The 16295-nt window shown below is 36.2% G+C and overlaps 1 protein-coding gene across 1 annotated transcript in view; it reads left to right on the top strand.

Annotated features, from left to right (window-relative positions):
• LOC134564499 (serine/threonine-protein kinase 26-like) overlaps positions 1-15954 on the top strand; it is a 31573-nt gene extending 15619 nt beyond the window's left edge. Inside the window, exons 5-14 of the mRNA XM_063423396.1 lie at positions 333-563; positions 6533-6589; positions 8255-8363; positions 8454-8611; positions 11117-11302; positions 11949-12097; positions 12742-12835; positions 13333-13395; positions 13486-13622; positions 14028-15954. Coding sequence (XP_063279466.1) covers positions 333-563; positions 6533-6589; positions 8255-8363; positions 8454-8611; positions 11117-11302; positions 11949-12097; positions 12742-12835; positions 13333-13395; positions 13486-13622; positions 14028-14052 — 1209 coding nt within the window. The 3' untranslated portion in view covers positions 14053-15954. The remainder of the gene's footprint in view (positions 1-332; positions 564-6532; positions 6590-8254; positions 8364-8453; positions 8612-11116; positions 11303-11948; positions 12098-12741; positions 12836-13332; positions 13396-13485; positions 13623-14027) is intronic.
• The last annotated feature ends 341 nt before the right edge of the window (positions 15955-16295 follow it).

Genomic DNA, 16295 nt, shown 5'->3' with positions numbered 1-16295 from the left:
ACAGACAGGATTAATGTTAGGAACAGCTCTATTCTTTCATTTTAAAGGGTTGTTATGTGAGGAAGTGAAATGAGGTTTGTACCTGACTCCCGCCCTGGTAAGGCTCACTTACCTTTGACAGAATTGCATAATGTATGTTCTGTAACTAATAGCTGAATTAGAAGTTAAGTGTGCAGGAAATAAATTTACCTGATGCAGCCCTTCTGGTGATGATAAATCTGGATGATATGCTTCTTGGGGAGTAATGAGGGCTAATAAAGTACTTACTTTGGAATGAAATTAGGCAACTCATGTGTCTTTTTTTCCCTTCTTTTTTTTATTTCTTTTTCTAGAACCACAGAGCAGACCCAGAAGAACTGTTCACAAAATTGGAACGCATTGGGAAAGGCTCCTTTGGTGAGGTCTTCAAAGGAATTGATAATCGGACACAGCAAGTGGTTGCCATAAAAATCATAGACCTTGAGGAAGCAGAAGATGAAATAGAAGATATACAGCAAGAGATAACTGTTTTAAGTCAGTGTGATAGTCCTTATGTAACAAAATACTATGGATCATATTTAAAGGTAATTTGCTAGAATCTTTGCTAGGAAAATCATCTAAAATTAAGGAAGATTTATCATTCCAACCTGGCATTTTTAATAGGTTTTTATTTTTCTTTAAACATAGTTTTTCACTTAAATTTTTTTTTTTTTGCTGCTTGCTCTTGCATGCTGGGATTTACACAAAAGTGGCTACAGAATGAACAAAGTTTGGTTTTTTTGCTGTTGCTTTTGGACCTTGGGTTTCTCTCCTCCCTGCACAATCCCTAGCACAATTTAGTGGCTTTTCTGAGCAAAAGAAATATACCTTCATAGTTATAGAAATAAAAGCTGTTCCTGGTGTGGAAAGAAACCCTGCACCATGTAAAATGTGTTGGCAGTTATGCAGCTTAGTAGGCCTGAGACAAAGTAACACTGACATCAGCAGAGTTATGTAACCACTGTGTGAAATGTTATCTAAGGCATAACTTAACAAACAAAGGTGAAAAACCTACAGAAAACCAAAATGTTGAGTAAAACTTTTCATCTTAAATGTTTTATGCTGCTGACATATTTTAGGTGACTTAAAAAATCCCTGAAACCATTTAGTGCTGAAGTTTTAGTGATAGTTCAAAGTATATTAAGTATCTAGGAGGGGTTATTAGCTTCTGTTTGGGTTTTTTGTGGTTTTGGTTGTTGCATCAGTTTGGGAAGCTTTTCTGGTTTTTTCTGGTTTCATTTTTTGGTACTTGATCTCCCTCTCAACATTTCTGCTTGCTTAAGGTGTAGTGGGATTTTCTGCATTTTAAAGACATTTCTGTTAAGTGTTCCCTGTGTCACACTTGTGCCGTATCTTTCAGTGATACATAAAAGTATTTGCAGAATTTATTTAGTAATATTTGTAGATACTGCTTTTTTCTGTTTAAATTGTAAAAGTATTCAAGTTTTTATATTTTAATACTAAATGGGCAAGTTATTTTTCCAATATTTCCAGTTTATTTGTTATGCTCCAAATACTAATTCCTGTTTTGGCTAGTGTAAGACAGCTGTAGTGGCTTTGCTATTTACTGTGAGTTCTTCACGCCCAAGTAAACATACAAATTGCCATTGATAACCCTTTTTTTGCTTCTCTTTATTGGGCTCAATCAGTGGGATTTTTGTTCTGTTTGTGAATAAATGTCTGAGAGGTAGGGTTTACTTTCCACCATCACTGCATATTAGAACAAGCAGGTTTGTCTCAAGATAACTTTGAATTCAACCAGTAAGGTTCTCCTGGAGCAGTGCACGAACGGTACTGCAGATCCAAAACACAACTGGTCTTTTTTTCAGTCCTTTATTTTCTGTGATGAGCTAAGTTCTAAATTCTATTCTCCTGAATATCCATAATTTCAACTTTGTGCTGTAAAAGCCCAGTTGTTTGCCCTGAAGTACAAATAGGTCGAAGTAGGTCTTGGAAAGTGTTTTTACTTGGAAGTGGTTTTGCTTGGAAAAGTGTTTTGTGAAATCTCAGAACTAAACCGTGATTTCAGCAGCTATAAATGGAGGAATTAAACTTTGATTGAGTGGGGATTTGTTTTGTTTGTTCTTTGTTTTCTCAGAGGTGGGGGGCGGAAAAGGCTTTGTAAGTTATGGGTGGAATAGGGAAGGAAAATAGTCTTTTCATTATTTACAGAAATACAGGTATGGAAAGTAGAGTCTAATTATTCTGTTAGTACTATACTACTATTAAATTCTGTGTAGTTTTTTTATTTTTAAACACTTCTTGGCAAATGTAGGATCATGTTAATGCTCATGTTAATAATGTTAATGCAGTACTCTCCTCGCCACTTTGTGAGTTTTTTCCATTTCTATTCTAAATGGATAAATTCTGAAAGGTTAATGCTGATCTCTTGTTTACTTTTCACATTTGTAAAGTTTTTGGGAAAGGAAAATTTCTGTGCATGGAGTTTGGGGAGGTGTTTGTGGAATTTTAGTTACTTTCCCATTCCTTTAAGAAATTCCTCTTAACACAAAAAAAAAAAAAAACCCTAAAAAGTTGTTCACAGGAATATTTTCCATCCCAGAGTAGCATGGTAGGTAATTCTGCTGCTTGCTATTTGCCAAGTAAATGAACAAAAATGTCCAAAGATAAATTACTACCTTTAATTCTGTAATTAAGAATAAATAAATCGACTTCTTAAGTAGTATCTTCTATTTAAATCATTCTTGGACTATATTAAACCCTGGTTTCCAGTTCAAGATCTTTCAGCTTTGAGACTCCTCGGGGGAAAGAGGGTATTGGCTTTGTTCAGTGTGCAAAGAATCTTTTATTATGCCTTTTCATTTTAGTAATAGGAGGTATTTTGAGGGTCTTGTCTGTCTACTTTTTTTGGTTGGGTTTTTACTTAATTGCTCTAGCTGTTAACTTTTTATTAGCTATTTCTTTCAGAGTGGCTATCAGCCTGATTGTTAAGCCGTGTAGTACTTCATTCAGGATTTAATTTTTCTATACACTGTAAGCATCTCTTTTAAGCAATGAAATGGATTCTGTTGTGTACCAAATAACTGTATAATTAAAGAATATTGAGGTGAAATTCTGAAAAATAAAACCTCATTTCTTACAAAGCCAAGTCCTAGGCTGCAGAGATCGGAAACAGTTCACCATGGATATAACTGGTGTGAAGTTCACATTCACAGTGGTCCCATATGTTTATTCTTGGATACTTCAATTTATATATTAAGATCATTGAAAAATTCCTAGAAATGCTTTTTAAGATAACGATTTAAAAGAGTATAGGCATAAGGTAAATAGAAGGTATTTCAAAATTTAAGATACTTTTTTTTCCCCATTGCATCTTTATTTACAGGCAAACCAAGCAGTTGAGCGAATGTGCTGTGTTTCAGATCCTACTTTATGGAGTAGGAAGAGTTTACTGAAGTGTATTAATCTTACATGTAGCTCTCCCTGAAGCTGTGGAAATGCCATTAGAAGTGTTTGTAGTTTTACACTGTTCAAAGAGACTTAGTATTTTCCTAACTAAATACCAAAGTAAGCCCTCAGTGCAAAGACATTCAGATTGCCTACAGGACTTACTGATACTTCTCTATTTCAGCAATCTAGATCTGTCTTAAATCTTTAAATTTTGTAGTTTCTACTTTGGTGGAATCACAGCTGAGATGATGTGTTGACTTCAAGTTTATCATGTAACCTCAGTACACCCAGCTGAACTGTAATGGAACACCTCCTATTGTAACTTCCTCTTTTTAAATCAATTTTAACTAGGATTTGAGTAAGCAGGTTGTTCTTGTCATCATTTTGTAGTTTTTGCTTTTTCCCTCCGGCAAGATAGTTGATAGCTGAATGTTGTTACGACTGAAATATGGAAGAAGAGATGTAATTGTGAGGGGGTTCTAATCGCAAACATTTCAGATGAGAGATTTTATTTTTATAGCAGTGATAAGGTCTGTTCTACATATTCTGTGTCTTTCACTTCAGGGTGCAAAGGCAGCCTTGTGGCTGAGGGAGATGGGGTGGCTCAGTCCCAGGGAGCCTGGGGCTTGCCAGCTGCATGCAGGTACTTCCAGATACTCCTGCTGCTGAAAGGCAGAAGGGAAGAATGTCCTTATTTCAATTACTTGACTTTACTAACTTGTGGCATTCTGCAGCCTAGCTGTTCATTAGCTACAGCTTGTATATCCAGCTTCTAAATGCAATTTTAAAAGTATGGACAGTCATTTAATAGTTTTCCTAGCAGTGCAGTGTTACTCGTCTGTTATCAGGTATTTTGGTCTTGAAAAACCTTATCATTGGTACAAAATGGCAAGGTCTGCTTCCTTGAGGCTCTTGTGGTAAAGGTGATGCCAGTCTTCAGGTACTGTGACACAAAAAGATACAAAAGCTCTATATCATGGTAGTGTGGGATACCTTGAAGTTCAAATGGAGTTTCCCATTGAATTAACCTTAGGTATTGGTAATGTTTTCCTAAATTTTCGTTAGGTGTCTGCCAAGATGAGTAGTGTTTTCTAAACAAACTAGGTAATGTGCAAGCATATATACTGTCAAAGAATGCACCTTAATAAACACATTTGTGTACAATAATAAAATGTTTTACCATATCATGGCTTTTACTAATGTGTGTAGAATCATATAAGCCTCAGCTGTAGTGCAACTTTCGTGGCTGTAAGAGGATTTAAGTTCTGATGGAGGTATTTATAGATATTTCATATTCTTAGCAGGTCAGGATCTAAATTTGTCTCCTCATCCCCTATTGCACTTAGAATCCAATCTGCATATCAATAAGTAAACCGTTGGATGTGGATGGTCCCCTTGATAAGTTAGGTTAGATAGCTGAAATGAGTGTTTACCTCCAGCTTAATGGCTTGTCAAAATGCATTACTCCCCTACCAGTTCAGGCAAGAAAAAGATTTAAAGTATTAAAAGTTACCGTAGTTCTGGCATGTTCAGCTTACACAAATTTGGAAAGCGCACTTGATGAAGTGCTTCAGCTGGACTTTCCAACCGTACCATAGAGATAAATCTCTTAATGACTGGAATTCCATTACTGTTTTCCTTATTTGTGCCATTAAGACCAAGGTTTTCAGTATCTAGCCTTGTAACTATTGCAGCCACCTGAGCTTGCTTTTTTCTTTTGCAATTAAAACAAACCAAATGTTATTCTCAGCTTTTCAGATTCAAATATGGAGAAACCCTACAGTAACATCCAGAGACTTCCATCAGAATTGTGCAGTACTTCATGCAGCAAAGCTTTGAGAAAATCTAGAGATAGTGGTTGTTCTGCCCTGTCTATTTATACTTGGCTGGCAGAAAATAGCTAGGAAAAAGGTTGTTCATGCCTGGCTAGAAAATATCCACACCCAATTACAGTGGAGAGTAGCAATTTCTTTGAGACATTGTTTGAGAAACAGTACTTACTCATTTTCACCCTGTACTGTTTTCAAGTAATAGTCAAACCCTCCAAACATGTCTAGTAGCCACAATGTTTGCCTTGAACAGGAGCTCCTTGCAGGTCTTCTGAGCTGACAAAGTTGGGCTTTATAAAAACTGCTAAAATTAGCCAGCCCTTCCCTGCTGAGATCATAATATTGGAATAGACTCTCATAAATCGTGTGGGTTTTAAATTCAGTATAAATCTAATAGAGCACACTTTGTTAGGATGTTTGGATGTTGTGCTCTCAGAAACTGCACCTTTATTTGCTTGCTGAGTTTTCTTTAGATTTCTGTCCCTGGGCAGGCCATGGGGTGGGAAGGTATACAAAGGAGAATGCAAGAGTCTTAGAGAGTACTCCTGCCTTAAGCTTGTGCTCTGCAATGAGGAACTAGCACTGGTAAATAGTTGCTGGAAACTTAAGCAGTGTGTGTGGTACTTCTCCAGCTGTGGTTCAGTTGAGTATTTTTAATAACTGGGTTTTATTTTAAATAAATGTATTTATTCACAGAATTTTCTAGAGTAGTACGACATAGATTCATATTTGAGTTTTGTCTTTTGAGGGGACTCTGGCAAGCAAGTAGTCTGTAGATTTGGTACCAAGTGTTTCCAGTTTTATTTCTATAAATAAAAGCCACCTTTTGTACCTAGAAATCAGTGTTGGAATAATATGTCAGTTCCAGAGGTTGAGACATCTCCACAGAGGATGTGCAGAAACTCATATGCTCAGGGTCCATTTTAAATAATTACTTGTATGTAATTAAAACTTAAACCACTGCCTAATCACTTTTTTCCCTCTTGAGTTCTGTTCTTCAAGTGAAATAATTTTAGATACTATTTAGCAGAAATTGGTTAGTAATGATGGTGTTTTTTCATTGCTTTTTTTAAATATAGAAGTCAAATTTACTAATTAATAATTTAGACTTAATAGGAGTTGTGTGATTATTCTACAAGAAGTAATTGCATACAACTAGGTGATTAGCGAGACTCTCTATTTGCCTTTTCCTAAGTGTGCTGGTAGTCTGTTGAAATAAATACAAATTTTTATGGCATTCTTGGACTTTTGACAACTCACACCTTCCTTTACAGGGCACAAAACTATGGATAATAATGGAATATTTGGGTGGAGGGTCAGCTTTGGATCTTGTAAGTATGATTTTTTTGCATTATAAGTATCAGTGAACTTTATTTCATTGTGTTTCTATATCACTTTATAAAAACAACTACCTGGAGGCTGCTGATACTACATCACTGCTGTATGGTAATGTTCCAAAAAGTGTGAATTTGAATGGTAGTTCTGTCACATTGAATTCATGTTAATTTTTCTATTTTACTCTTTGTCTCTAAGCATTAGGAAACATCCATTTGTTCTCAGTCAAATGAAGCAATGGGTTTTTTTCGTTTGAGAAGTCATTTTCTTGCTGTATGTTTGGTGGGGTTTGGGGGTTGGGGTCCTCTGTCCATCGCTTCCCATCTCCTCCAAGCAGAATTCATTAACCTTCAGTAAAAAATGTTTCCTTTAGATTTGGATCTCAGGAATGAATAAGGAGTGTGTCCACAGACAGTTAATTTTAACTGGTTAAAAGGTGTTGGGTTTTCCATGTTCAGGTATTTTCAGTTAAGCATGAAAGTGCCTTTTACTTCAAATAGTGTGGCATTCATGGAGGGTGTAGCCTGGAGAGTGCACAAACACAGTTCAGAGTGTGGATGTGGTTTCCCCATGGTTTCAGTGCAGCTCTGCCTCAGCTGCACTGCTACAGACCCACCCTTTCCTGTAAGATAGGATAGCTCAGTCTTAGTGTGATTCTGAAGGGAAAATACCATGTCTTCACTATTACAGAATGGTAGTTATTATGTTTTCACTAACAGAGGTCCTGTCTGTGAGAGCTGAAGTATGTGCTTGACTTCACAAATCTATTTAAACTTCTTCATGAAATTACATAACATCGGCTCATCAAAAGCATAGTAATTAGGTGTAGCATGTGGTAGTTGGTACCTCTAGAACTTGGCCCTTGTGAGAAAGGGTCTGTGAGATACTTTTAACACTTTTGAGGTATTGATTGTATTCTGTGGAGTATCAGAAACAGGGAAGTTAGCTTTTACTAGTACCAATTTAAATCAATGACCCTGTAGAAAAATAAAATTTTAGGAGAATAAAATTTAAGTCTTGACTCATTTGCCTTACCATAATTTCATGGTGTTCACTGTTTAGTTGCTTTGTTGTTGTTGTTATTTTTTTTTTTTTGATCACTCCTCTTAATTTCTTTTGTTTTATTTGCATAGCTTTCTAAGGTGCAAAGTTTCCACTTAATCCATTAGCAGCTCTATAGTAGCATGTTACGTTCTTGATACAGAAGCATGCATGGAATCAAAAAGGCTGGGACAAGTAAAAACTGCATCATTAAATTTAAAAACCACAGTTAACAAATTAATCTGTTTTGAAATTGGTTTTCTTAATTACTTAATCTAAATTGCAAAATTCAGTCTGCTGTGTTTGCTGCCTGTAGGGAAATACAACTTTGTGGAAAGTTAATTGTTGCTTTTCTTGTGCTTTGCATGCTGAGGGTAGCACAGGCAGAGTATGTTCAAGGAGTAACAGCATTCTCAGTGTATTGGCAGTAGAGGAGATGTGAAGGTGATCATTCCAGTGGCACCTATTTCAATGAGAATATTGACATACTGCTTTGAATATTTCATTAATTTTGTTAGTTCTTTACTTTAAATGTTTCAAGTTTAAGATTTAATTTAATCAAAGCAAGGCAAAAATTAGATACAAGACTGAAATTATTTTAACATGTCTTTTTTCCACAGCTGCGTGCTGGCCCATTTGATGAGTTCCAGATTGCTACTATGCTAAAAGAAATCTTGAAAGGTCTTGACTACCTACATTCAGAGAAGAAAATTCACAGGGATATAAAAGGTGTGCAGCATTTCAAATGTTACTTTGTTAAAGCCTTTAAAAACCATAAACAGTATTCTAATTAGTTATTATGTTATTTCCACTTGGCAGCTGCCAATGTCTTGTTATCAGAACAAGGTGATGTTAAGCTTGCTGATTTTGGAGTTGCTGGGCAGCTAACAGACACACAAATTAAGAGAAATACCTTTGTTGGAACCCCGTTTTGGATGGCCCCTGAAGTTATTCAGCAGTCAGCATATGATTCAAAAGTAAGTATGAGAGTGGAACATACCTTTTTTTTGATTATCTAACAGCACTTACTTTGAATTTTTGCTTTTAGCACTATCAGTATGGGGAGAAAAAAAGTAGGTTTGAAATTACAGGGTTTCAAATAATAAAATTAAAGTAGGATTAAATTGGTTTTATACAGTAGTCGCACATCAGTGTACTCAGGTGCAAAGTCACCAAGTAAAATGTGATGTCACTTTCAGAGCAGCTCCCTAAATGTGGAGTGGTTGATTGATTTCCTTTCAGTTTGATGTTTTGCATTTAATTCAAGTAATAAAGTACTCACAAAGCAAAATGCCAGCAGAACATGGCAGTTTATTTAAAGCCAAGATGGTGGCCAAAAAGTTAATTTATTCTAACATTTTTATACACAGCTCTGGGTATAATTTCCCAAATGGTATTTCTGAGGATCCATGTAGTGCTGAAAATTTTAGTACAGGTCTTGAGAAGGAAAAATGTATCTTGTTGGCTGTGGCTTAGTAAGCATCATGGTGCCTTCTGCCTTTCTTTGTCATGAGAGTTCCTGATGGATGACTAACTGCAGAGGAGAGTTTCCCTGTGTGAACTAGCAGTAGAAAAGCGGAGCTCTTCCATGTTCCTGTGAGAGCTGAGAGCTGATCCTAGAAATGACAATAAGGAGGGAACAGTCCCCTCTTCTGTGTGTAAAACCACAAGATGTCCTAGCGACTGTGGCTGGTGAAACAGCAGCGTGTTTCAGTCTGGCATTGGACTTTCCACACTCTGTAGATAAAACCTTAAAATAAGATCAAGAGAATGAAAATCTTGGTGTGTGTGAAGTAGTACTTTCTTACTGCTTTTTCTCAAACAGTAAACATGAAACTATTCTTATGTGTTGTGCATATAAAGAAAAAACTGTTGGATATCTGAAGTGTCCTGAAAACATTCACACTCCAGGAGACTTTGCCAGGATCAGTCAGACTTGAAGGAATTTGTGTACTTGTCACCAGGATTCTTGCTGATAAAAATGTTGGAATTTTCCTGTTTAGAGTTTCAGTGGTCCCACTGTATTCCCTAGTGCTCCCTAGGGCATTTTGGGAAACGTCTCTACCCTGCTTTAAAAATGTGTGTTGGTCAGTCAGATTGGGAATAATTCTTCCGCTTGCCCTGTGTATAGATCAGCTTTACCACTCCTTCATTTACATTTCCCCAGCAACCTAATCTTTTGCCTTCCATATCTCCTTAGTGTGTTGCAAGAGCAATGTCTTCCTCCTCTTTTTTCATGCCAGTAGGCTGATGGGAGAGCACAGAAGATAGGAGCCTTTGGCAGGAGAGATGAAGGATTTAGATAGGATACACTTCAATTTCTAGAGTAATACTGATGACTGTTTTGGTATCTGGACTGAGTTTTAATCTTCTTCTCTTTCTACTCCCAAAGGCTGGAAAATAAACTAGAAATTCATACATTTTCATAGTGCCAGAGATTTGTAAGCCCCATCTCTTCTTTGAAATAATTTACTTCAATACACATTTTTGGTTGTGGTCTTTCAGTAATAAACAGTGAGTTAATGTATTTCTTTGCTGTAAAGTACAGCTATTTTAGATCTTGTGAACAAAAAGGGAATATTGGAGATGCAAATTGTAATCCTTGTTTACTCTATGGGCAGTTATGGTTTATGATTCTGTACAAGTGTAGTAAAAGTACAAGTACCAAGTCACTTTTTTGCCAAACACTTTTTTAATGAGAAACACCCTTAGTGATCTAAGTAGCTACTTTAGCTCATCTGAAAAGATGCAAGTAATAATATATTTCACTTGGGAAAAAAATCAAAATCAGAAAAGAATTTTAGAGTACTAGTATTTTATATATTATGTCAAAGCATCATACTGTGTTTTGATACAAAGGCAGAATTTGTTTATAATGCTTGCTTTTAGCTAAAATAAATGGTACTTCATTTTTTTCTGTCACTTACACTGTGAACTTGGTGCTTCAGGTGGTGTTTCAAGTCTTAAGTTGTTGTCAGTAGTTCTCCAGCTAAATTCGTCAAGCAGTCTGTTAAGAAAGAAATTAAGTGATTTCCTGCTGGATTTGTTTCAGCTTTCTGCCTTGTTCCTTTAGAGTGAGCTGTCAAACAAGTTTGGATACCTAAACAAACTCTGAATTACACACAGGAAATTTGTGGCGATTTGTTATTAACATATGGAAAAATCAAAGGAAGATCAATATTTCTGAAACTTTTCCAAAAGCATGTAAATTTAGGTGTCCATTTAACTTGCTGGCAGTGTTGGAACACCAGCTACAACAAAAATGATGATCTAGATGTCTGTCATTAAAGACTGATTAAGTCAGCCAGATCTTTGTGAGTCAGGTGTTCCTGAAGTGTTAGAAAAGAATGTTTGCATTATCTACTTAGGCCAACATTAATTTTATTATATAGATGCATTATATGTGAAGATTTCAGTTATTGAATGAATGCAGTTATGGCAGCCCATAATTCTGTACTGACAGTCCCTTTTCCCTCTCTCAGGCTGATATATGGTCACTGGGCATCACTGCAATTGAACTGGCCAAGGGGGAGCCTCCCAACTCGGATATGCATCCAATGAGAGTTCTGTTCCTCATTCCAAAAAACAATCCTCCCACTTTATTAGGAGACTTCAGTAAACCTTTTAAGGAATTCATTGATGCCTGTCTGAATAAGGACCCAACATTTGTGAGTAGATAAATGTGTGTGTGTAGATGTTTCCTTTTTGGTTTTTGTTCTCCTATACTTGTGAAGTACTTTGCTGGCATTGTGCATCATTAGTGATTGCAATAATCTTAAAGACTACTGTAACATACTACTGTACTTCCACTGTAAATTTTAGTGATGTTTTTTAATATCTCTGTCTTTATCCTAGTTTGTTTTGTTTAAAATAGTCAGAAGGAGGAGGGAGAATGCTGAAATAAATTAGGGTGGTAGAGGCAGATTCCTAAAATGCACTTTTAATTAGGATAATGTCAGAAGAGAAGCTTTAACAGAGGAAAGAATCATCAGAAATCCTTTTCTTCAGCACAGCTTTTGCTGTGTGAGTTCAGCTTACAAGGAAATGCTGCACTGGAGAGTTTTCATTAGTCATTTTCCTGGGTGTGACCTTCTAACGTAGAAGGATAGACTGTATAGTCCATGGGTGACTCGATCATATTTTTAGCATGCACGTAAATGTGCATTACTGGCTTTTCTGACTTCCTGTTTCACTAATTTCCTGATATTATACAAGTTAGCTCTAGAAGTCTGTTGTCTTACTAAGCCTCCCCTATTAACATTTTAAATCATTAAATGTTAGCATAACATTAAATATTTAAAGTGTTTCTTACAGCGCCCCACTGCAAAAGAACTTCTGAAGCACAAATTCATTATGAAAAATGCCAAGAAGACTTCCTATCTGACAGAACTGATTGATAGGTTTAAGAGGTGGAAAGCAGAGGGACATAGTAGTGATGAAAGTGATTCCGATGGTTCAGATTCGTAAGTTTATTTTCAGTACAGTCTATTTTGGGGGTGTTTTTTCATTTAGATAATGTTCTTAAGGTGGGTTTGCTGCACCTTTTCTGTGTAATAACACCATTTCTGTACACCTGTTTCTTTTTTATAATTGCCTTCTTCAGGAAAACCTCCTGTATGACTCTAAAGATTAACACATAAGTCAAGCTGTGTGCTTGTTGCCTCTTTAAACTTTCTCTCTTTAAACTCAATTTCAGTTCTGTTTAAGTGCTATTTATTTCCTAGTCTGAGGCTAGTGGTTGTACCAAAACCACTGAATCACAATTAGAGACATTGCAGAGCAAGGTTGAGGTGCATGAAGAAGTTTGCACAATGCCTGTGGAACAACGTGCTTTCTGTAAGTCTCTTGTTTTTCTGGCTATCAGATAACTCTTAAATGGGATGCCATGGGAAAAGGTAAGCCTTGTAGGTAGATTACATCTTCCGTTTGCTTTTGATCACATTTCAATTTATTCAGCCTCTTTTAAAGTTCAGGTACTATTTCAATACATGTTGTTCTTATTTTAAGGAATGTGTAACTAATCCTGATAGACTTGTTACATATTTGGGTTACCTATGCTTGCTTGGTGTTCTGTTGTGTTATTTACATCACGTCCTTTTTGTTTCAGAGAGTCCAGCAACAAAGAAAATAACTCTCACCCTGAGTGGAGCTTTACTACAGTCCGGAAGAAGCCGGATGCAAAGAAGCTCCAGAATGGGACGGTTCGTACACACAGAGGAGTTCTTCTTTCTAACTGCTGGCTCTGAAGCCAGTTTAAGGAAGATAGTGATAAAACTTAGTAACTTCACTTTTCATAAAAACTGACTGGGTTTTTTGCAGTTCAAGACATAATGCATGTTAGTGATATTTCCTATGTCATGTCAGCCTCGAATGCAAAATATACTGCAGATGTACTGTAGATCAGTATCCCGTCACAGAGATGGGAGTTCTAAAGTCTCTTACTAGTGATGAAAAACTGAACTATTTTTCTGATGCTGAAGGACATTGTTTGAGATGTATCATCAGGCATCTATTTCAACATCCCCCAACATTTGTTGATGTACTGTATCTTTGTGGGTTTTGTAATGTATTTTAAACACGTTATATTTAACTCAACTTCTAGAATCACATGTGCTGTGTTAAGAGGCAGTGTGTATGATGTATATATGCTGATGTATGTTGTAATATGCTGATGTTATCCATATTTGTTAACTTCTAGGATCAGGATCTTGTTAAAACCCTGAGTTGTTTAACTATGATAATCACCCCTGTGTTTGCTGAGGTAAGTGCTGGCTTAAAAATCTTCTTTGAAAGTATTAGCCAAATGTCTAATAACTTTTCTGAGTTTTAACTTTTTTGGTTTGCTCCTCAGCTCAAGCAGCAGGACACAAATAATGCTAACAGAAAGAAAGCAATTGAGGAACTTGAGAAAAGCATCAATGTGGCAGAAGCAACGTGTCCAGGGATCACAGATAAGATGGTGAAGAAACTTATGGAGAAATTTCAGAAGTAAGTAGTTTAGTCATAAGAGAAAGATCTGCTGTGTCCAGTGCTTTAAACCTTTAGCTTTGTAGGTATAGGTAACACTTCTGTTTGAGACTAAAACTAATATTAACAATTACTGTATCTGGTCTTGAAGTGCAGCAGCTTTAATGTAGTTGCTATATCTTGCTTCCTTAATTGAGCCTGTAGGTTTGTCGAAGCATATTTACAGGCAATAGGGGAGAACAGAGGATCTTTTTCTTACCTCTTTTAGGAATATTTTCTTGAGAATGTCACTCCTGGTGGGTTTTTGACTATGAAACATTGAGAGGAAGGCACATACTAGTTTAGTGATGCAGAAATATTTATGTGCTGTTTGCCTAGCTGAAACATACAATTAACAAATTTTTAACTTGCATTTTTTATCTATAGATTTTCTGTTAATGACTCATCCTAAGAAACTTCACACAATTGACTGCTCTTTCGTATGGACCCAGTGAAACCCACCAAAACTACTTCAAGCTTGGCAGTGCTTAGCTCATGAGCTCCTTGTGCCTTTTGGATCTTTGCAACATATTGATGGTGATTGAGGATTTGAAAGAACCTACTCAACTATTTTGTGGCAGTGCACATGGTTTTATATTTTCAGGAAATTATTTTGTAAAGAACAACTTTTAATATTGTAGTTTCACCTGTTTAATCTGATAAATGTTGAGGTGCAGTTTTGCTTTTAGAAATAACCATTACTTTAGTTAATAGAATGTGCAAGTACAGTATGTTTTGATGCTATTTTGTTCCTGTACATGGAGTTGTACAGGTCTTTTATATTCATGAGTTGAACTTTTGTAAATCACTAACAAGCTTCAGAGAAAAATAGCTTTTTCACAAGAATATTCAAGACATGTAATGTAGTGGCAAGGGTATTGCTGTAGCACCTGCTTCAACCAGCATATAGTTATCGTGCCCTGAAAAACAAACCTGCAACAGTATCTATTTTAATTCTAAATTGGTACAGTATTTTAGGCAGCTCTATGATTAAATATATTTGAGAGCAATATGGCAATAGTTTGCAGGTGTTATGTAGCAACGGGTCTATCCTGATGTACAGTGTGTGTATTACCTTTTAGAACAGGTTTTGAAGTAGTAATTCAATCATATATCATCATGGTAGGAAAATTTAGAGCAATACAGTTGAGGGGGTGGGGCTTTCGGCAATAATGGACAAAACCTCAAGTCCAATTTATCTTAATTTAATTTTTTTTCCTCTGAGTATACATGCCTGGGTGGAAGGGAGCCAGAGAAGCTGAGCGTCACATGTTACATACCTCACACGCAGGTATCGGTGTAACACCAGCGTTCTGTGTGGTGGTGTTGTTTTCCTGTAAGATATTTATACACGTTTTTGTTCTGAAATACATTAAATACAGTACAGCAGCATAATTTGTTTATAATTTTCTGAAAGTGTATTTTAAATATGTATTTACCAGTTAATATGCAAATAACTGAGTTATAGATATTCTTTCACAAAAAGGTAGTACTGTGCAGTACAGAGTGATTTTTTTCATAAAAAGTAGGTAAGACTATAAAGTTGCTTTCAGTTACATATTTATGGTACTGCTAGATGGGTAATCTCTTCTGTTGTTTTGTTTTGATTTGGTTTTTTCCCTTTTTCAACCCAGTATGTATATTATGCTGAAGTTTTGAACTGGGATTGTTTTTCAGTACTTAGTTGTGGAACTGTTGGTGTAAATTTATTTTTGATAAAGGCTGGGTGTGTTTATTTTATGGTTCAGACCTGCACATTTTGTTTTTGCACAAAAGTAATTTTAAAGAATCTGAAATATATCTGCCAAATATTGAAAAAAGTAATGGTGTGCAATTATATTGCATTTTTCATCAAATGTTGCCATTACATCGTTTTTATATAAAGGACACTTGTGAGAGATGGTGGTTAGATATGCCAAGGACAATTATTTTCAATGGTGCCTACACTGTAAAAAAAATTACTTTTAACTCCTTGTTTTAATTTTAAAAAAATGTTTCTGTTTAAAACTTTCATCTGCTATATAACTGAAATTCAATTAGAATTTATATCTGAGAAAAAGTCTGGAAATAGTTTTTGAAAACAATAATGTTATGGATTAAATAAATATTTTTATAAATGTAAAAGCAGCAAAAGTTGTAAATACAGTTGATCTGAAGCTATACAAAATAACTGCATCACAGAAACAAATTGTAGTGCTCCTCTAGCTTCTGTAGTTGTTAGTCTTGTAAATCTGTTTATAGATGAAGCTTATTTCAATGTTTTGGGGGGTTTAAAATGGTTTAAAAATAAATATTTAAGTTCTGTAAACTTTCATGATCTTGTTCTGTTGTGCATCATTTTATTCTGAATTTCAGCAGCTGTGCAGAGGTGTGGAGATGTCTGTCACAGACTCGTGTTGTGAGAAAGATGTTCCCTTTGCAAAGTGGGTGCTTTGCAAAGCTCTGGGTGCCCCACACTGTCCTTTTCCAGAGGACACCTTCAGCTGCTGCGCCCCAGGGAATGGATGGAGCAGTCCCGGGGTTCCTTTCCTGGAGAGGAGACTCGGGGATGTGTGAGCTCAGACATGTCTGGCAGTGCAGCTCTGCCTTTGGCCTCGGCGCGGGGCAGTGAAGGGACACAAAGGCCTCTGCCACAGCTCCCTCAACGTTCACCTC

The sequence above is a fragment of the Prinia subflava genome, chromosome Z (assembly GCF_021018805.1).
Source record: "Prinia subflava isolate CZ2003 ecotype Zambia chromosome Z, Cam_Psub_1.2, whole genome shotgun sequence".
Classification (NCBI taxonomy): Eukaryota; Metazoa; Chordata; class Aves; order Passeriformes; family Cisticolidae; genus Prinia; species Prinia subflava.
This window is presented reverse-complemented; position numbering and strand designations above follow the sequence as displayed.